The following is a 24,213-nucleotide window of genomic DNA, read 5'->3' as shown; positions in this document are numbered from 1 at the left end:
TTCAAAGATATGTGTGAAGTCAACCAACCCGCACTTGGTCAGCGTGGTTGACTATGGCCTAATCACCCTTAACTTAGGGTAGGCTCCGAGCCCCTCGGTGGGGACGTATAGTGAGCTGATGATGATGAATCCTTACTATATAATATTATAAATGCGAAAGTAACTCTGTATGTTTTGCTTTCACGTAAAAACTACTAAACCAATTTAAATGAAATTCGGTACACAGACAGTCTACAGCCTTAGAAAGGTTCCTTTTCAACGCATGAAATGGATTGTAAGGGTTTCAAAGTGGGGGTGGAATTTTGAATGGAAGTATTTTCATTTTATTATTTTTTGGGGTGTTAATTTGATATAAATAAATATTACATTCAATGTTTGTAAAAACTTTAACGTCAGGGGTGGGAAATAAAAATAATGAAGAGGGTCTGAAACCTTGTATGGGAACATATAAGGTTTATGTTAATGATTTGTTGTAATATTTTAAGTAAATTAATTAGCCTAATTCATGCAAATGCCACCCATTTATGGTATTTCACGCGAACGTAGTCGCGGGCATCATTAGTTTTTAAATAGCAATCGTTACTTTTAATAATGTTAATAAAACAAATCATGTTCAGAGCGTCGGTGGCTCAGGGGTCTAGCACTTGACTTGCAATCTGCAAGTCCTAGGTTCTAATTTGTTTTTTGATTTCTGATTTACATATGTACATTTATCCGAAGTTCTTACGGTGAAGGAAATCATCGTGATGCAACCTTGCACATATCTGAGAAGAAATTCAAAGATATGTGTGAAGTCAACCAACCCGCACTTGGCCAGCGTGGTTGACTATAGCCTAATCACCCTTAACTTAGGGTAGGCTCGGAGCCCCTCGTTTGGGACGTATAGTAAGCTGATGATGGTGTTTAAGTTAAGTGAAAAATAGAATGAATTGTATCTGAATATTTAGAAAATTTTAAAACAAAATTATGCCGACCCTTCATTTTAGCGTAGGAGTGGACATTAACTGGACACGAATCCATTACAATACAAAACAAGTTGACCTCGTTGGCTAATGGCTTGTTTTATGTATTGAGACATTACAACAATGTGAAATAGCATTATCTTTTATACGTGCATCTCAGGTTACATGTTACAAAGACTGCCAGATTATTATGCAAGTTTATTTTCAATGGTCTAATTGAAACGAAACAATAAACATACTTTCGTTCGCTGTATTTCTACGTTACCTTGTTGATCTCTTTCTCAAAATTCATTATTTTATTTTAAAAAATCGCGGCTTCATTAAAAATAAAGTAGAATTATGAGTGGTGCTACATGCATTTCATTTTTCGAGTTATCATAGTCATGTTTTCTGTATATTTCATCTTTAATTTTTGTTTATTATCATAAAATACTTATTGCTTGAATGAAACTTTTGTTGCCAGATTGATTGACAGAAACATAATTAATTTAGATAGATAAGATGAAATAAAAATATCCCATACTTCACTGCTTGAAAGCCTTTTTATGCTTTCAGTCTATATCTATTGATAGATTTTTAATGTTACTTAGTTACGTTCTTTGTCATCGGTAATAGTGTTTTGTCTAGACAATATGGACTTAACGTGGGTTTCTATGACCAATTTTTTTTTTGACAAAGCCCAAGGTTAGTCAGATAAAAGTTCATAATCATGCGATACATGCAAGTAATTTCTAAACTGTTAAATACATGTTAATACTACACCTAACAAAAAAAATAAACGTCCTTGTTCATTTGGTTCAATGAAGTGTCTTATTACTCACTTTGAAACCAAAATGTCCCTTTGTGACATGCGAAGCAGATTCGAGTATGCACAGCGCATGAAAGTTTACACACTTATTTCGTGAAAGTTTCACGTTGTAGATATAGCAGTATCGCGTTGAGAGCTTTCAAAATCAAAAAGCTCTTGATTTTCACTTCAATTAATTATCGGGTTATTTTACAGAGTGAGTTTCAATGTAGCTAAAATGTGTGTATAACTCACAAAGGTTGAAAAGTAATTTTCATCGAGGACTTTGCGTGAATCAATGTTTTTTTACCATAAAGATACGTTTTACTTTACGGTTTTATGTTTCCATCCATTACTATTAGTAAATAAAAAGAAAGAATTGGAATATTAGTTATTTATCCCTGTTTTTTATCGTCGATAAAATTAAATATCGATTTTATTAATAGAACTAGAAAAATTTACGATCAAAGACGCACAAGATAAATTATTTATTGAATAAAGTATACCCTAATCAGAAATTATTTAGCGCCCAAAGCTCTACTTCAAATATCTGGAGATAATTTTGCGGAAAAATTTGACTTAATAAGAAATTCTCCGCTGAGAAACTTTGCGTGAAATTTAATTTACATTTGCAAGTCCCTTTTGTATATTTATATAAATAATCGCTTTATATCAGCAACAGTATCGTAATTAAATCTAATACAATTTGTTTGAAATGTCGAGCTGTTTTATATATACACAAAGGAATGAAGTAAAAATATTTTCTGTATATACTATATTTTGTACGAATGGGCAAGCTTGACCTGTGTAATACCACGACCACACAGAAGACAATCCTAATGTTAGTCCATATCACTTCCCAGACTTTTCTTATAAGGGAGAGATGGAATGAGGACGAGACAGCGTATGTATAGGAAGAATATATCCTCTTTACGTGCATCGACTCCCTAGCTGATAAAGACCACGGTCACATTGCCTTTTTGTCAAATTCAAGTAACCACTTGCTTGTTTGAAATCCTTTTACAATCTAAAATACTATACGCCGAAATAAATATTTTCAAGTCAGTTCACAAAATGTTATTAAATTCCAACTTTGTAGGTAGTGGTTCTGCTCAATTGATCAAAGGAGTTAGTTCAAGGTAACATTCAAGAAGCGCGGTTGGGTTATCTACAAATATTAACATGATGCATATTGGTTGTAAATTCAATAAAAAGATTTTACATTTCTGCATTGAACTAAATTATATACTTTTACTAATATTAAATCATAAAGATTTCTAACAATTGGATAAAATCTAAACAATAGTAGTCTTAAATATATGTAAATATTCCATTCTTGTACAAAAATTTATTCATACAGTTGGTATAATGTATACACGTTGTGAACCTCGTGTCTTGAAGCGGGGAAGCAATCATAAATTCTAATTTGCCATGAGATTTCGCCACAAATCCGTGATTCAAAGTCGGACGATTTTGCGAATACCGAATGTGACGACGCAAAATAAATCTCGTTTGTTTACCTTTGAGCTCTTACCTAATTGGCTGCATCAAAGATGTTAAGATGCATGTGCACCATAAATAATAGAAGTACAGGGATTACAATACTTAGATTTGTTTTGTACAAAGTTGATGTTTTAAATCTTATATATAAAATTCTCGTGTCACAATTTTCGTTTCCATACTCCTCCGAAACGGCTTGACCGATTCTCATGAAACTTTTTGATCATATTCTGTACGTCTGAGAATCGGCTACTATCTATTTTTTAATACCGCGCGGACAGAGTCGCGGGCTACAGCTAGTATTTCTATAAGTCGAAACATAAAAAAAATTTTTACTGTCATTCCCTAACATGAGGTGTTGAAGGAAGATGTTTAGAGTTTCTTGGGGTTGCTAACTAAAGTATTACGTCTATCGTCTGTTTTTGAAGAATTCAGTTCCAAAGACCTTTTTTTGTAAACCATTGGCAGGCTAGTTCTAAACATTTTTAAACTCACCTTAACATGTCAGAGAGAATATCTTTTTTAATTGATGGTTAACATGCTGTTCATATATTTAAAAACAAAAGAAAACTCAACTAAATTTTGTTAAGCGTATGTAAGCCTTGTAGTAACTTTGTTTTCGGTAATGCGTAAAAGAAACGATAGTCAAAATAAACCCCGTCTTTTGGGTCGGCAAATGGAACTTAGGAAATCATTACATTTTACATTACATATTTATACATAACATTATATATTTATATTTATTTATAGGACATATTCTTGATATAAGAATTAAATATCTGTAAAATATACAACTAGTTTGTTCCTTATTTAGCCGCTGGAAAATCTACCTTTTTCGATAAATTATCTTCGTTTACTATCTACAGTAAACAACGCTTATCTTGTTCGAGTTACCTCACTAATTTAGAGATATGGCGTAGCTCCAAGGCGCAACAGGTAGCCAGTAACAATGAATAAGGTACAACCTAATTCTAACCGCTCCAAGATTTATACAGGGTCTTATATTTATCACGTTTAAAGTATCTTAATTTTAAAATATTTAACGGTTGTAGATTTGAGATGAATTTTGGAAAGTGTATTTCTCATATAAATACTAAATGTTAACCTCGAATTTGTTTGTGCGGAATTAAAAAAACTTTTTAAGTAGCCTATGTGTTCTTCTAGACTATGACAATCTATGCCAAACAGTGAGATCCGTTGAATCGTATTGGAGATACCTTCTAACAAACCTTTATTTAGACAAGTAATCTATATATATAAAAGAAAGTCGTGTTAGTTACACTGTTTATAACTCAAGAACGGCTTCACCGATATGGCTGAAAATTGGTGAGGAAGTAGCTTAGCGTTTGAAGACGGTCGTAGGATAGTATTTATTCTTTTTTCGCATTTATTCCTTGAAGAGCTGCTTTTTTTTACACTAATTAAGTTTTTTTATACATCTACGCGGATGGAGTCGCGGGCGACAGCTAGTTAACAGTAAAGTAAAAAATACAACAAAACAAAGAATTAATTAAAGGCGATAGTTTAATTGATTATTTCAAGAGAAATTCGAAGAGAAATCGTTAGCTAGCGAGAGAATTAGTGAAGAGCATAAATTCATTCAGTAACGATATCTCCAAGGCCGGATTTTAATTAACAGAAAGAGCGTCTCGGATATCAAATCAAATTTGGAAAACATTTAGATTTCACAATTTCAGTTCCAAATCTGTTAATGATTCACTTTCATGTTAATTAATTGATGTAGTACTTTTAACTTGAAACCTTAGAGCGTGTTAAAAATGTTCTTTCAAGTTTTAATGTATTTTCATACTTAATATGTTAGCCTAATCCTCTAAATGTTAACTCAAAAAGGTTAAGTATTTAAATTTTTATATATAAGAATGAAAATAGAACTCAACGTTAAGGATATTTTTATATGGCACTAATCATAAACCGTAGGCTTCCAGTACTCAAAACATTTTTATTCTATTTTAAAAATATAGTAATAAAATGATTTTTTCCCGGTGCATGCAGTGAAAGCCCACGCTAACTTATCGGTAAACTTTAATCGAGTGATTTTATTCCGTATTGTGATTATTATAAATTAATATTCACTATGATTTAATTATTAAAATTGTTTGGACGGTAATGTGATTATTTTGGTAATAAATTAATTCTAAATTAGTTGGTTGTGAATATATGCAATTAGTTAATGAAAATATTAAGAGAGCGTCCGTGGTTCACTGGTTAAGCACTTGACTTGCAATCTGCAGGTCCTGGGTTCCAATCCCGCCTTATACCAATGTTTTTCGATTTCCGATTTACATATCCACATTTATCCGACGTTCTTACGGTGAAGGAAAACATCGTGATGCAACCTGCACATATCTGAGAACAATTTCAAAGATAAGTGTGATATGAACGTATAGTGAACTGATGACGATAAATGAAAATATAAGTTACTTGTTAACTCAACTTTAGGGGAGAAGCTCCATCACATTTGCTTTTGCAAAACATAATTCAACTAGCTGTCGCCTTCGACTCCGTCCGCGCAGATTGATAAAATAAAACATTATGAGTAGCCTATGTGTTTTTCCAGACTATGTCATACATGTATGTGAAATTTCATCGAGATCCGTTCAGTCGTTCTTGAGATATCTACTGTTCAAAATAAAAGCATCGTTCTCTTCACTTAATGTTTATTATAGAATTATGATGATAACTTAACAAAACATAAATACAACACACTACGATTTAACAAATATAATTAGTAAGGACAACACACTATTCTCTGTTCATTGTTACTCACTCGTTTTTACACACTGAAAAAATAACAAAACACACTCGATAAAATAGAGAAATAAAATATCACGGCGCCACTGTGTGCCAGTAACTTTTAACTTTTTTAGTGGCGCCCTCTGACGTAATATAATCGAATTACGCTTAGACATCTACAAACATCCATACATACTTTCGCATTTGTATTATTAGTATGATACAATAGATTTCAATATGTTTATAAGCGCAAATATAATGAAAGTCTCAATACTTTATTCCGCAATGCCATTTATTTGAAAAGAGATTCCTTTTCATTGCTTTTATACGTGTACAATTCGTAAGTAATCAAAAGAGACGCACTAATTTATTAGCATTCGTTATACCGTGAAATGGAAATTCAAAAGCATTTCTACGTAAAAATTCTTTCAAAACATATCTGAATTACATTAACATAGATGGCTTATAATTTTCTTGAATGTGAGGAAATTTTTTGTTATCATTTATTATTTTTTTGAATTTAGTTGACAAAAAGACAAGAAAGTCCGTGCGTTAAACAAGAAGTTTTGAGCGCAATATCTTATCAAACTGGTTGTATGAATAGAATATATCTTAATAAGTAATAATCTTTAGGAAACAACAAAATGTAATATACATTTGTTTCTTAATTAACGCTGTTATCCTAATTTTATAATTAATGCGATGGTCATTTTTACATTCATATATATTAGCGGAAAAATGTAACACTCGGATCCTTACTGTTCACGCTTAGACATTTGAAATAGATAAATTTCTTGTCAAAATTTGACTAGGATATAATAAAAAAACTGTATTTTAATGAGAAGATTAAGGGATCAAGGGCAAGGTGACACCTTTTAGCGTTGAAACATGCAAATAATTCCAGCGTCGTAAAATCGCGTCAAGTGGGCTTTACCCCTCTTGAGGCCCCATTCAAATATATGTATACAGATTCCTTTTCAGAATATTTACGATCTCTATATCCCTCCATAAAATGCATTCATAAAACATTTACGTACCTTATGTTGTTTGATGTACACATATGTTTTATACGTATCCATATCAAACTAAACCAGCTTTATATACTAATGTTTTATGTTTTTTGTGAATTAAATCATATGAAAAGATTCAAATGTTTCATAACAAATTTGTTTATGTAATGAAGAGAACACAAATTCTATACCTTACTTGTATAGAATCCAGTTAGACTACAAGTTTTACGTTAGAAATACTAGTAGTATTCAACAAAACCATCCGACAAAAACAAGGCATGTAACACACGAACAAAAAAGTAATTCTTAATTTTCCTTTAAAGTGTTATTTTTGTTTAAAGCACAAAAATCCTGCTAAGGACTTCTAAAAGTATCACGCTCCAGGCATTAAAATATTCTGATCTTTTGTTCGAAATGAGGCGTCATTATCTACGCCCGGCTTTGATCTTATAAAGATTTGAAAGATTCAGGACAGGAACAAGTCAATTACGAGCAACCACAATTTTTTTGTAACTAGGTCACGTTTCTCACAGATTGCCAGGACTGAGGTCTCAACTATAACTTAATTACAAACGGCCTATACATTCCTTTAGAGCCTCTCGCTTGCAAGTTTCAAGACAAAGCTCTCATGTAAGATACAAACACTTTTCCTTGTACGTAGGTATTGTTCCCACAGAGTCTTTGTAAAAACAATCTTTGAACAGAATCTACCTTTTTATCCATACTATTAGAATGTCACTAATTTGATCTTTACAAGTTTTCTCACTAATACGTGATCACTTTCCCTCTATTTTAATTGTGTTCGTAATACTTACTAAAAAAATGCGAAACTTGAAATGAATGGATCGATGTTTGTTTGAAGGTATCTCCGGAACGGCTGAACGGATGTTGATTAAATTTGGCACAGATGTAAAACATAGTCTGAGAGAACAGATATGCTACTGATTATGTATTTATTTAATTCCGTGCAGACGGAGTCGGGCGACAGTTAGTTTTGAATATTCATCGAAAAATTATCTCAACAATAACACATGACGGAACTTGATTGACTATATTATTGATATAAAAATTAATGCTTAATCCTAGCAGGTCATATCGTTTTCATAATAGCATTATCATAAATTAATTCTTTTATGATTTGTGACACGACAATCAATTAGTAATGGCGGACTTACTGTGGAATAATGTTTCAATTAAATTTCGACATTCATGTTCCACTCGATTTTTATTGCTCCGATTATAATCACGAGATTGCATTGAATTATTAATTAATATAACTTTAATAATTTCCCGTGTCTAGGAATGACAGCGCCTGTGATGCGATTTACATGATTTTAACATGCATGTACAATTTGAACCACAGATTACGTTTGACTGGAATTGGGCGACAAATCGCTTATTGGAATTGGGGTCTAAATAAGATGAATTATAGTAAAAAATATTATGAATTACTAATATTATAAATGCGAAAATTTAGATGGATGGATGTATGGATGGATGTTTCTTAGTCAGAAGGTATTTCCAGAACGGTTAAGGGGATTCTGAAATTTGACACAGATGTAGAAAATAGTCTGGAAGAACACATAATCTGCAGACGGAGTTGCGGGAGGCACCTAGTTCTTAATAAAGAAAATTTAAGAATTCATATTAAGGAAAACGTATAAATATAAAATATGTATCACGATAAAAATTCCATGTCAGAAATTTATTTTCATAATTTCTAACATGATTTTTTTTCGTGTACATTTTTCGCAGGTGTCGAGCGATACTTTTACATTACCATTTGACTATGAAATGTCAATTTGCATTCTTTATTAAGTAATTTTATGGTAAATTACAAACGAATGTTTATAACAGCATATCGAAGAATTTAATTGAATTATTTATTTACTTGCTTAAACTTAATAAAAGATTTTTTTTTTCTTTGAGCATAAAATATATTTTACAAGAACAACCTTGCGTTAACTATTAAAAATATAGTACAATGTTAGCGCAGTATATAATTTTCTATTACATGCTAGCCACTTAAAAAGTTTTCGCTTCATAGAAGTAAGAATGCAGCTTTGTCCGTGTAGTAAATAATTTTCAGTGCGGCGGCGCGGCGTTGTAGCGAACGAGAAATTAAATAAGTAACTTTTACCGTACTCTGACGAATTTTCCATTTTGTGTGGCGTTTGAATTCGTCTCGTGTCTTCAATATTTATACATTTATTTTATCATTTATTAATTATTATACTCCTACTTACGATAGTAGTGGCTCATTTTCAAAAGAAAGTAAATATTCTTAGCTTGTTTAAAAAATTGATGTTTTCACTTAATTACTTTTTTTTGGTTCGCTGTAAATAATTAAATCACGGTAAAATTAAAAAAAAATATACAAAATATAATGATAGAAGAAGAAAATAAATTGGCAAGCCACGACACCGATGAAACAACATTGTGTTAAAAACGAAGAATGCCAAGAATGAAGACATATTCTTCCGTGTTTATGTTTTACACAGTGCTTTATTGTACTCGAAATAGCCATTCGTCCCGAAGTGTTCGATCACGCGCGTACTGTAAGCTAATAATAGTTTTATCACTTGGCAGATGTCTTGGCGAATCCGATGTTTCGCGCACACCTCGCCGGCGCGCGAAATTGTCGCGCTCCACCATTTATTTTTGGCCTCTAGGGCTGCCAACGGCGATCGGTCAGCGAGCGCTGCGCTGTTTGCTGACGCGTGTTCTATATTGTCGATTGACTGCATGCTTTATAACAGACATTTTATGGTGTACTTAGCGCACAGATTACTTACAATGCTACATCTGCCGGCGCGGCTATTGTTTTTAGCGGAAACTACCGTCTGATTCACGCTGATGCTTTTACGATTCTCGTGTGTTTCAGGAGTTAATGTTTTAATTTCAATTGCTTTCTGTTTTAATGATTATGTTAATCGGGTAATTTTCATTTCATTTCATGTGCGTGTACTTTTAAACGAAAACAAAACAATTAATTTACTTTGCAATCGTTCTTTATGCTGCAAACCTTTAAGAGGCTTTGTAAATATAAAGATTAGGGATTATTAAAGGTTAATAATGTATCGAATTACTCTGCATTGTTTTCTACTTCAATGAAACATAAGTTGAGTACGGCCTTACACATAAACCAGACGTTAAGTAATATTGCGGAACAAAATACTTTTCATACAAGTTTTTTACTGCAGATATTTTGTTCAATCCAAACATAAATTCAAATCGCACTCATTATTGTTTTTTTTTATAAAATTTATCTTAAAAATTACAAAACAAAAATTTATGCGTCGATAGTAGTATATTGAATAATAACTTAATAAAAGAAATGTTACAACACAGGATATTAATATATATTATTGTTAATTCCAGTGGTTTCTTTTGTTGTGATAGGCGTGATATGTGTTAGTCGTCCATTACAATGTACGAAGAAATTATTTATTATCACACTTATGAAACTTTTCCCATGATATTACCTTGTGCTGTAATTAATGACAGTACATTTTATAAACGACACTAAGGTGGACGATATTTTTATATTATTAAATAAACGGTTGTATCTTTTGATTGCGTTGGCTTAAAATTTTATTTTACCGCAACACCAAGGGACAGCAGACCTGAGTATTTGGTATAAATTTCAGCTTGATACCTTCACGTGTTCCTGAGAAAAACGGTGTTGACAGACAGACGGACAACAAAGTGATCCTATAAGGGTTTCATTTTTTTACTTTCGAGGTACGGAATCCTAAAAAGATTGTGTGTGATTAAAGAAAAAATTTACAAACTACACGGTAAAAATTTGATTGAGATTAAAATCGATTTTTGATTTAAAAAAGGGTCATATTAGATTTTTTTCCCAGATTAATGTTATTCCAGAAAACCTTTTATATTATTAGGTATATTTCTTTATGAAGACTATATATAAAAGGTAATCTTTGTCAAATTTGGTCAGTATTCTGAGCAGTCCTTTCCTTTGGTTAAATATAATCTACGAATTCGGTAAAAAGGTAATGCGGCGCACATAAAAATTAGATTTGTGGATTCCTCATGTCCCCAAGACTCCGTTATCTGGCCAAATTGGGTACACAATAAAGAGGATAAAATATGTGAGTTCACGAAAACAGAATTAATGTTCGTACCTACATCGTCGTTGTAGGTAACATGTGTCGGAAAGAAATGTTTGCACGGAGCTAATTTCTTGAAAATCACTAAATAAAAGTATTTTTATTTTATATTCTATTTTTGGTAATTATCGAATAGTAACAGAAAAAAAACATATTATTATTTTTTTAATTACTATTGCTATAATACGAAAGTTTAATTAATTGGAATAATAAAGGAGTAGTGTTCAAACAATGCGTTTCACTCCACGGCGAAGTGATATCTTGTCCCTACAAAGAAGACCTTAACTTCCACGTAATAATGAACGTAGTAACGTATTTGTGATTCACATGCTTAGGACATAGAACCGCATTGTTGTGGTCGCTAACCAAGAGGTCAACGCCTTTTGCTTCTTTATGTTAATCATGTTGTTAAATAGCATAACAAGGATATATTAGTAGAAAACAATTGAATGCTTTTAGAATACTTTAAATAAATTAACTTGTTATTTTTCATTTTTACAAAATACCTAAATACGAATAAGGATACTGTCAAAGAACACTCTTTATTTTTTGGCAATTCAAAAGGTTGTAGAAGACTAATTAAATAATAGTATTAAGTGTATAACTTCCATATTCAATTAAAACCTTGGAATCGAACACAAAGACGTACACATTCAAAGAAATAAAAATAAGCCGAGAGCTAATGGCTTGAATAAAAACCTCTGATCTTTGCGTATCGCTTAAAAAGCATTTCTATTTCGGCGAGTCCGCGTCGGTGAGAGCGAACGTATTGCAAGCGCGTATGCTCGGATCCTATAGCATTCAGTCAACGCGCATATCCCCTAAACCTAACACGTACAAACTCGCCATTGAACGATAAACTTGACATTCAAAATATCCGTTAAAGTTTACCGGTCGCGTAAGTTTTTTGTCGAACTCGTCACGTGTGTGTGTGTAGTGTTTTCTTCACAATTTATCGATACAATTAAAAAAATCGATGCCTTCCAGTAACGATTGGATGTGACAACATTTTGCGGTTAACGTTTAGGTTATCTTGGTTGGATTATTTCATTTTCAAAACCTTTAAAGGTAAAGTTTAAGTAATAAGTGACAATAATACACGTTATCTTAAAATAACAACTCAATACATTGTACAACTACGAACACGAGTATTATAATATATTTATACTCGTTCATTCCAGTCTGAAGGCCACGCCATGTTGACTCAACCAATGTCATTTCTATATAGAAGTCGTATAATGGAAACAACACAATTTAACATTAAAAATAATACATATAAAAAAGTATTTTAAATTCTATGTATTCAAAAACATTCTTGTAGTAGTTATTTCACATCACAACTTAAAGTTTATTGACCTTGAACTTACAGCCGCTTGAACTGGTTTTCCGGCTCGTTTTAAAATATTGTCTGGCAAAATACACACTTGTAATAGTACCAAGAAAATCAAACCAATCGATTTAATGCATTATTAGATCTTGGATGAGAATAAACTACTTGAGTCGTTATTCGATGTTGGATGATTGATTTGATATAGCAGGTGATATCAACGTAGCAGGGAGCGAGCGCGAGAGGCCGGCGCGCTAACGTATGCGCGATACCACAATGTTTGCATTATGATAATGTCGGAACAGAGCGCGCACGCGGCGGCCGAGACCACGTGCGCATTGTGACTCTTTTGGGAGCGTATGCCGGCATACGGTGGCTAGTGACGTCAGTCGATTGTGTCGCAGCGCAGTAGACGAAGTTAATGGTGAGGACAGTCCGTGCGTGGAGTATAGTGTCGCGTGTGTATATCGGTGCGCCGATATGTTGTTGCATGGTGTGGGGGCAGTGAGCGGGCCTGTACCACGGAGGCGCTCAGGTCTCTTAGGAGCTCGATGCTGGGCTGGGGGCTGCGCGGCGGCGTGGGATGCTCGCGCCCGCCGCCCGCCGGCGCCGACTGCGAGGCGGAGGCGAGCGACAGCGACGCCCAAGGCGCGCTGCTCGCGGGCGCCGCCGCCGTGGCTCGAAGACGATACGCCGTAAAGATCAAACGGAAAACCAAGATAACCTACAGAGTAGTAAGGTACTTCACTTTATCTCTTTTAACGCCCGTCAGGATTACCTAAATGTTTATTAATATCTATTGATCTTGATCTTGACTACACATTTCAATGTGTATTTTATTGAAAAGAGTGGGTAAACACACAAAATATACTTCAACATTTGTCGAGTGTCATAATGTCAAATGCGTGATGTTTGAACTATTAATTGACAGACGTTTTCATGAATCGGACATTTTGAACATGATACATTGCATATTTAATTTTGCTGTACTGAAATTATAATATGCAGCATATCTTGCTCCCAGGAAATAAAACTGAGCAGATTGTCGTAGATTGAACACGAAGTTTTTATCGTGACTACGTAACAAGAAGCTTAGCACGATAATGTAGCGGTATCATTAAATTAAATCAACTATTTTCAAGCCTACACACAAAATGAAGACGAATGTTTTAACGTCTTAAACAGTTCGCTATGACGATTTAAATTTAGTGCGCTCGATTCTCTGAGTTCGTAAAAATCACTACACGTTGCTCATCGCGCCGGTAGACTCGACCGCGGCCGGACGATATAGTTAGACAATTGGGGTCATTCGATGAATAGCCAACGAGTCAACTCACCGCATACCTTACCTTCACAATTAGATTCATTAAAGGCAGATATGACGTCGTTATTATATTCCCCACCTTCAAATGACTAGGAATTTATTTGACATCTAACTTCAAAATATTATAGATATTTGATATGTTTTAGATTTAAGGGATTAATATATATATATATATATATATATTTAATTTGGACACATTTAAACTTTCGTGAGACGTTATTATAAACTAATATATAATATAAATGGCTAAACTTACACGGATTTGTATCTGCGCCGATTAGTTTCGAGCCCATCGGGGGCCTTTTAACAGCGTGAGTGGGACTGGTATTATTTCACCAACGCGGGTATTCCTCAATTATCATCATTTTAGGACCTTATTAAGGTTACTTTCTGAAACAAAACAAATGCTGTAATAAATAAACTGCTCGTCTTAAATTCAAATAAAACAAGGCGTGAATGTGAGAACTTACATTTATAACTAAACTAGCTGTCGCCCGCGATTTCGTCCGCGCGGAAGTAAAAAAAATATAATTAGTTGCCTTCCTCGTGACTATGATCTATATGTACGTTTATTTCGTCGAGATCCGTTCAGCCGTTCTGGAGATATCTTCAAACAGACATCCATCCATCCAAACATTCGCATTATTATATTATATTAGTAAGACATTTATTTTTTTCTTATCGCTTAACGTTTGTGTTGAATCAAATAACATAATATCAGTGCTAACGTAATCTCGTACGAGGTACGTCTGCACGAACAAAAGAGTGGCATCCGGTGGGGAATTAGCATTCCCCACGCGCCCCGGACAACAGGTATGGCAGCCGCGAGATTACACACCAGACACCTCGCTAACATTCACCTTACTAGATAAATAAAAACATATGTGTGATTATTCTTATGCTTCTCTGAAATTAAATCAGACTGTGATTAAACTTTGGTTAGGTTATATAAATAATACAAATTTTGTCTTAACAGGTTGCACTATTCTTTGACTTTGAATTGATAGATTTTTTTAAATTTGATTGGCATTGAACCGCACGCCTGCTAGTGTAGAATCTTACTAATATTATAAATCCGAAAGCTTACATGGATCGGATGGATGGATGGATGGATGTTTGTATAACGGTATCTCGAGAACTGCTGTATGGATTTCGCTGACATTGGCATACATTTAGAACATAATCTGAAAGAACACATAAGCTATTAATTAAGTTTTTTTTCAAAACCGGACGGAGTCGTGGGCGACAGCTAGTAGGAAGTAAAGACGACGATGACGGATATTAAATATAAAAGTCAAAATTGCTTGTATAAGAGTTATTGAAAATAACATCTAAATAAACATGAAATTACGTACAAATATATCTACACAATGACTTACAATTGCTTCAAGAAGCTTTACTATGGTATTATGTCCATGTCATGTTCGGAGATGAAGATAATTTATGATGTGTATGAAAAGATATTTCTCGGAATATTCAAAGCAAAGTAACAGATACGTAAACAATAGAATAATAAACTGTGAATTATAGTGCATATTATACATTATTCAGTCAAAAATTAATATTAAAGAAAAGTTTTTATATTGAACTAAATCAAAACGGATAAAACAAAGAAACAGCAATGGTTAAATTATTTCCTTGTTCTCAGGTTTTCAGATAAAACGATGGCATTTTTATATTTAATTATATCACAAATAGCTGCATAAAAATGACGTAAAACTCGTTCTTAATTAATTAAAATTCAAGATTACGAAACGACAGTATAGATTAATTATTAAAAAACTAATCTATCATACTGGAACGTTCAATATTTCTGTGGCTATAAAATGCTAATGCACTCGATTTTCCACAATTTTTACTTTTTAATTTACAGTCGTCTAATAAACAAATATATTAATTCTAATTTTAATATAGTAATATACACATAAACAAGGTTTAATAATTAAAACACGTTATATTCAGTTTTTTTTTACACAAAAAATACAGATAATTGTATATTAAGCGATTATGTATGATAGAAATAATGAAAAATAGTTATCATATTCTTCCTTTGCTAACTAAATAGAAAACTCCATTGTCACACGTCAACTGATGTGTTTCCATTATCTTACGAACGTCCACGTATCAATAAGTAGCGCTTTGCACGATTTCCAAGAAACGTACAGTAATGAACTGAAATAATCTGAGTGTGTTGCTCTTTTAGCTTCTACTCGAATAGACAGAAATAGTGATCCAGTTCGATTTTATATTTAATAAGAACCAATCGTCATCTATTACTCTTTATGATAGAATACAATTGACGCAGGCTCTTACAATGAAGTTGTGATGTACAATTATTGACAAATTTTACTAATATTATAAATGTGAAAGTTTAGATGGACGGATGTTTGTTTGAATATCCGGAACGGCTCAACGGATTTTGATGAAATTTGGCACACACGTAGAACATAGGCTGGAAGAACACATAGGCTACTTATTAAGTTTAAAAAAAAAACTTAAACGCGGCAGCTTAATGTAAAGTATTAGCAGATTTTTTTTTGTAAATTTACTAATATTTCTTTTACCATTCCAACTAAGCTCTAGGCTTGTACTAGAATATGGTTTACGACAATAGTCGAATGGCGGGATTCGAAACCCCGACCTCATGATCGGAAATCCGTACCCTTAACCATTAGGCTATTGACGCTTTAATAATAATGTGCAGTGTTAGCTTTTCATTTAATATAATTAATTAATTAATTACATAGTTAATACTGTATAGTGTAATTATTAGTTGTAATAATTGCTCTTTTATTAATTAATTTAATAACTTTTAGCTTGTATAACGCACAGTTAATTGTAGTTGTGCATACGTTGTTACTGTAATTTGTTGTTAATAGTTACATGAACTAGATATAGAAACTAGAGTATAGATTTTTCATATTAAATATACAGTAAGTAGCTCCCTTAGTGACCACTTAACCAGTCTTAATGCTGCATTATTAAATTAATTTAAACAGCTAATAGACATTATCAATCACGACACAAGATCTAAAGCATATTACAAACATTACAGATACCCCAAAGATCGCGATTAAATCAAATCTTTTCTTAAGCCTGTTGATCCCCACAACCTTACAAAAAGGATCAAGATAGATAAATAGGTCTGTGTCAGCGTTATATAATACTTTTAGACATTATTAGTTAGAATTCTTTAGTGTGAAAGGCGCGCTTTCGATACCAAGTTAGTTGTCCAATTGATTAGTGAGGGGACATAAACGTTGACATTTTAATAAGGCTAGTGTTGCGCCAATACATCAGCACAGTGTCGGATTTTGTTCCTAACAATACATTACAAAAATATAATACATAAAATGAACCGACGACCTCCTTAAATGATTGCTTTTAAATTACCGAGTCGGCGCTTAATTTACAATAAATATTCAGCGATAATGTCTTATTTATTAAAGTTTTACGATCTCTTTACGGCCCATAAAGTGTTCGTTAACTAACATTTTGTGATGGTTTAATTTCATTAGGTTAAAAAATTATAATCTACGTTAATATGTGTTAATAGTAATATACTGGTAATACCGTAGTTACAAAATTTAATAATCTTTGGTATTGATCGACTGTATATTTGGTTTTAGTACTTATTTTGTATATATAACAATTTCTTATTTTGATACTAATAACCTTTTCAATATGATAAAAAAATTCGGAATGAATAATGAATAAAAAAGGATAACATTTGAAAGTTTATACCGAATTTAATTTTTTAGAGACGGTTGAAGTTATAGGATTATCCGCATCCTCAACGTTTTATTTTACATATTTCCATGTGATTTTTATGTTTATATTCTGCATACATCCAGTGGAGAGTAGTTGATGTCGAGTGAATGGCGTCGGTGCTCTGTGACGTCATCCGACATGATTGGAAATTAAATTGTACCGCCAATCAAGAGCCCGTGCTATTGAGTTGTTCGTATTCGAAATTTGGGAATATTGAAGCACTCCACTCGTATATACTTCTGCACTTATATATAGTGCTTACTAATTAATCTCTGGAGGCGGAGGTGAGGTTATACAGGGTAGTTTTGTAATTACCAGAAAATCAGGTAATGTAGAATACTTATACAATCCTAAATGTTTGGTCATTATTTTTTTTACTCAACAATGATTAAGTTATAATTTTTTTTTAAATCCTATAGTAAAATGACACACAATAATTTTTACAAACAAAATACTACGAGGCCTTTCAACATTGAAATCGGCTATGCCCAAGCGGGTGAAGTGAGTGCGCAGGGAGTAGTCTTTGCGGCTTTTGATGAATAGAACAAGAAGGAAACTATTATAACAAGGTAATTTTTAGATGTTGACTTTCATTAATTTTCATGATGTTTAAATATGATTAGTATCAGCAATAGGATTTTTTTAATTAAAAAAATCATCCTGTATAAGTACTATAAGGCGATATAAGTTTCATAAAATGTAACAAGATCGTTACAGTTATCTATCAGAAAAGTGATACTAACTTAAATTCAATTATTTTTGATTTTTTATAAAATTTATAGGAATGTCAACGGTAGCTTACATTATTGTTTTGATTACATGGACACCTTATATATATATATATATATATATATATATATGAAAATAGTCTATCGTATAAATTAAATAGAGCATGGGGATAAACAAAAATCTATCAGGTATGTATACTCGTACGTGATACGCATAATGTGATTTAGGCAGTCGCCTTTATACTTTTAATCCAACAGCGATAAACCTCCTTTGTGGTACACTCACAGCCTACGTAATACTTCAAACAACATCTGTCTCGCCTTCTTAACATCGTCAAGGTTAATAAGATTGTGTCACATAGATAATCCTAGATTAAAAATAAACCTGACTTAATTCAGGAATTAATAGACTGTGTAGCTATTATCTCTATAATACGATAACATATATTTTAGTATTGCCATATAAATGATTCTTTATGGCTTTATTAGAGAAGCGATTTATTGATTCGTACGTCGCGTCCCACTCGACGGATCTTACTCGGTCGTTTGACCTGATTTGACGGCGTGTGGCGTTTTTATGGTCAATAACTTTTTATTGAGTCTTTCCTGAATGCGAAGATGGCCAGAGACAATTTGTCCAGGAACCTTTTAAGATTTAACTGTTACTGTTCCATTTTCAATTTATATTCGTATAATTTTATTATAACCCTAGCGAATATAAAATGACCAAATTAAACTTGGAACGTACCCAAACATAAAAAAATAATTTGTCAAGCCCGGAGTACGACAAAAGGACGGATATTTGCATACTTTACCTTTATAAAGCCTGGAATTTCTAGCATCTGCTAATTAAGGCTGTTAAACTCAAGAAATCTATATACATTTATATAAGCTTTAAATAAATTAACTCAATTCATATTCATTTACTTATTTTGATAAATTATGCACAATTCTCGTACAAGGTTTGTAATTAATACGGCGCACAACAGGTGCCTCGTTTCTCAGCGCAACACAAAATTTAGGCTTTCATTTCCGGAAAATTAACTACTACGTACTTCAGGGAATTCATGAATTGTCTATGAAGAGAGCTACTCTGTGGCATATTATTTTTTTAGTTGTTACCTTTAAATTTCGCACGAAACCAAAATTAGTCGGAGTAATCTTAAAAAGATGGATGAATAAGATAAAAGCAAAATTACTTTTAAGCAAAAAAAAATTTTTACATTCTTAAAATTTACGTAACTCTTGGGCTACAAAATTTAATATTAAGCTTTCAACTTTAGTATATTACACTAATTTATAATATTGACGACATAATAGATAAAAAAGCCCGTCCCTGTAACAAAGACGAATAGACTAAGATTATGGATTTTATTACGATAGGCACTCTTACTTCCTATTCATTCATATGCCTTTATTTAATACCATCAATAAATAATCATCATCATCAAATTATATAAATACTGTATAAACTATTTACAACTATTTAATTTAACATGTTGTAAATAAAACTAATCTCATGTTATGTAAAAACGAGATCAAAGTGATACCGTATTTTCTACGTTTCACGTTACACATACATTTACTTTACACGTTTTTAAACCTTTGCGATGCCGCAAAATCGTGTTTAACAATAATTAACGAGCAACTTAATGTACTTTTTCATATTCATATTATAAAATATTTTTCACTAATCTAATCTCTTTTATCATAGTCAGGTTTAGGTCACGGTCATGAGGATAGGATCTTTTAATTCATACTAAAATGTCACGGGTATTCGCCAAATTTCTCAGTATGACCTCAACATTTGCTCCAACATATAAGACTATATAAGATGGAGTCTGGTGCATCACCGCCTACTAATGTCCAAAGTGAAGTCAATTTACACGGTCTAGTCGTTGAATCCTTTATTTAAATTGAAATACAATGAAATATTTAGAACTTTGAGGTATTTCTACATCGAATACTTCAAAGTATTTGAGGTGACCAATGATTTAATGTTTCTGTGCCGACATTAGTGGAGATCAAAGAACACGGGTAAAAGGCATAGTTAATCTGGTATAGCACTCGGGGAATTACTACAGGAACGCAGTCGACCTAAATATTACTGGAATTACCTAGAATTATTAATCCATTTGATAACTATAATTTCAGAGCTAGAAACTATTTGAAATGAGAGTAACATCGATATATATTTCCAGAAATATAACCCCTAGGGGTAATATGTTTCCAATTGTTCCCTATGTAAAAATGCTACGACTACACGCGAGCCGTGATCTGTCAAACTCAATTAATAATTTGTTTTTTTTTTATTATTTTTTTTTATTTTATATTCTTATGTTATTATTATTTTTGATACTACAGATGACAATGAATTGACATTATACTTATGTAAAATTCTTCATAGGGATATACTTGGATAAGGATAGAAGATAGGGGATAAAAATAATAGATAAGGCTTGGGATCATATGATTGACTAATCCATTTCAATGAGTTGTAGGTCAACTTGATAGTTATACGATGAGTAGTTAACGTGGTGACTGGCAATTAAATTAAAAGTTTAAAAAAAAACACGAATACGATACATACGACACGAAACATTCCGTTACCGCATTGATAAATGTCACGTCATTTGATTTAGGTTAAGGCGTGTATGGGTTAATTGCCTTATGACATTGCGGGTTAATTGTTATGTTCTTTTCTTTTGCATTTACATTTCATTTATTCTGACTTTTAATGTTTTGTTTTGAAATAATGTCTAAAACTTATTACAATTATTTGAATTAATCATTAATATGTAGATTTCAAAATTTAAACAGAGATAATGTGTTTTTAACAGAACACGCTAAGTTTTCTTAGTAAAATCTTAAGCCATCTTAAATATCACCTGAGTACAAAACAAAGCAGCTTTCGCAGCTTCTATTTCTGTAATCGATATCCTTTCCAATAAGATATCGGAACGTTCGAAACGCTCTTTTGTGTTCTTTCAAAGATCCTAATAAAAACAAAAGCATCTATAAGCTTAGTTTTAAAGTCGTAAAAGTATAGTTCGTTTTCTTTTCTGGAATTATGATTTATGATGCGAAATTCCCTTTAACTAAGTGAAATTGGCTGTTGTTAAGATTCACTCTCTTGCAAGAGAATGAAAATCTATAGCGACAAATGATTAAGTAAACTTGAGTCATAGTAGATTGAAAATTATAAGGGGTAACGGAAGAAATAACATTATATAATGTCCACTTCCCGGTCCATTTAAGGTAGGTAACTTGTTGACGATTTATTGATGATGTCTATCGGCATGTCAAGTACATGTTATAAAACTTTGAAAATTAATATCTTGAAATAATATTTTAGAATTATAAAAAAAAAGAACTAAATATAATTTCATTGGCCTTCATACGTATTTTTAAAATTAAAACAACAACAAACCTAATTAATTTATACGACAGACCTTTTTCCTTTTTGTATTCCTCAAAACAATAACTTCATAGCTAAAAATAAATTAAGTACTAACTGCTTAGAAGTGTTTATTCTTTTTACTTTATTTCGTTTCTTTTTTACTTACTTCTTTGTTATAAAGATATATTTTTATTACATTATGTTTCAAAAAGATTGTAATGATTATTTTCTAAAAGATTTTACATATTTTTTGCCTTTAACGAATTTGTCATAACCACATAGATTATGTACGGCTCGTAAAAATTAAATGCGCTGAAATTGCAAATTGTATTTCTTTTGACGCCATCTGACTCATAAAGATTTAAAGAATAGTATCCTGTCGTACGATAGATAGTTTCCACGGTATTTTTTTAACATAGAAGGGGGAACGTTCACACAAAGAGTATTTCCCCTTTCTATACGTCCCTAACGTTGCCGATTCAAATTCCCCTTCCCATCCCTGTAGGAGAAGGGAAAAGGATCAGAATTTCGTCTCTAGCACGCATAAAATCAAAATGAAATAAATATTAATTATGTCGAGTAAATAAGAGCAATAATTTAGAAAGTACACAAACATAACTTAATACATAGATATATGTATTAACTTAATAATTTCAGTACACATATAATTTCGCTTTACATTTAATATACGCTAGACAGCATTTTGCGAAAATGTTTTAATAGGAATATGTCGTGTACACCTTATCAGTTTGATATTTCATTCGATAAGAATAGGGCAGACGAACGGAACCCTTTGTGTTCGCCTGCGCATTTTCAGAACCGAAAAATTGTTTGCAAATGAAAGGAAGAGATATGCATCAGCATGGCTTTACAAATGCCTGACAGTAAATTGTAGTCCTGGCCATTTTTAAATAACTTAAATTTTATACCATTTTATTTGAAAACTATTAAGAGCACCACAACCGACGTACATTTATGAGTAAATGTATAGATGTAGAAGAAGCGAGAGTGTGTCTTTAGCCATGACTAACATAATTATTTCATCTTGGCAAAGGTAATGAACGTTTTTCAACCGGTTTTATACCAATTTTAATAATTATCTTACCATTCAGTCTAGTGCACCACTATTACAGTGCATAACATCACAGTAAGACATTTCAAACAGGGTAAAAAATATTCAGACATCTGTTTCGTCCAGTATATTTCGTATTGATTTACTTAGTCACATTAAGTGGGCGAGCGGTGAGCTAATGCGATGCAACGTGGAGAGCGCCGACCGCCATCGTCACGACGCGTTAGACTGACAGCCACTTCGAACACCTTTGATGTCATACTATAGGCCATGACCTAACAAACGTCAGACTTAGGGCATTTTAGCAACGTCATCTTACAGAACTTTGGTACTCGTTTATTGTCAAAGCGACAAACTTAAGTTTAAAGTAAGCCGTCTCTGTTTTCTTTGTTGGCAATTTACCTTATAAACTCAGCTTTGCTAAAATACTTAGTATTATTTAACAATTACTACATAAACATAGGTCGTGCTGCTATACATGCCGTATGTCACGATCGTGTCCATTCGTGCGTTACTTTAAAGAGTAATGCAAGTCAAGGCCATCGTATAATACCGGCTTGAAGTAAAGTATATTCTACAACTTGTCTAGAATGATCTTTACTAAGGGACGACTTCTTATGTAGACTTTGATGAACTTTAGTTAAGGCAATTATTTTATATTTTTATAAGATAGAAGAGTAAAAGCTCAAGATCTTTCAACCATGACTTATTCGCTCGCGAATACGATAATTGATTGTGTCGTCTTATTTGTATTTAAATTTAAACAGAATACGTGACTGTAAGTTTATATACTAATGTTTGAATACGCAAAGTCGGCTTAAATTTATTAGTAACGAATCATTTCGCTTTAATTTGAAATCTAAATGACGTCATTAGGAGCAACGAGCATGTCTTTTATTAGATGTGTCAAATTGTATAAAGGTAATTGCAATTGTAAACGTCTGAGTAATTGGTTAATTAAGTATTGTATACTGAATTGTAAGTATGTTAGTTCGTAGGTGTGTCGATCGAGTATACGTGTGTTCGTTGGTGGTCACGTTCGATGTGAGGCACGTGGTGCGAACTGCGAGCCTGTGGTAGTGGCCGCAGACTCCGCGACCGCTGTGCCAGGTCTGATCGCAAACCGCTAAAGGCTTAGTCACAGTTCCGCCAACGGTCCGCGAACCGCGCTATACCATTTGCGGTAGCCGGCATATAATATAATCGTTGTTGTATTAGTGATATTATTAAAGAGATGGGATTCCTAAACGCTATATCATTCTCCGTATTCAAAAAATGTCCTCAACTCAAAATGAAGAGGCAAAAAACAAGAAAAAGGTACGGATGTTTTATGCGGCTGTTATTAACAGTGAGAGTCTTTCGCTCGCAAATTATCAGTGCACCACATGTGTTCGTTATCTTTGATAAAATATTTTTCCATCAAATAAAACGCATCAAGTGTCAAA

The 24,213-nt window shown here is 32.7% G+C and overlaps 1 protein-coding gene across 2 annotated transcripts in view; it reads left to right on the top strand.

Moving 5' to 3' along the window:
* Positions 1–24,213, top strand: part of rdgA (retinal degeneration A) — a 56,254-nt gene that overhangs the window by 11,138 nt on the left and 20,903 nt on the right. Inside the window, exon 1 of one of the 2 annotated variants that reach the window (XM_013319770.1) lies at positions 11,895–13,212. The exons of the other annotated variant lie outside the window; for it this stretch is intronic. Coding sequence (XP_013175224.1) covers positions 13,025–13,212 — 188 coding nt within the window. The 5' untranslated portion in view covers positions 11,895–13,024. Of the gene's footprint in view, positions 1–11,894; positions 13,213–24,213 lie in introns of those variants that run through there. 2 annotated transcript variants of the gene reach the window in all.

This window comes from Papilio xuthus, unplaced genomic scaffold, assembly GCF_000836235.2.
Source record: "Papilio xuthus unplaced genomic scaffold, Pxut_1.1 DF826115.1, whole genome shotgun sequence".
NCBI lineage: Eukaryota > Metazoa > Arthropoda > Insecta > Lepidoptera > Papilionidae > Papilio > Papilio xuthus.
The sequence above is the reverse complement of the archived record's forward strand: the minus strand, read 5'-3'. Positions and strand labels throughout refer to the sequence as shown.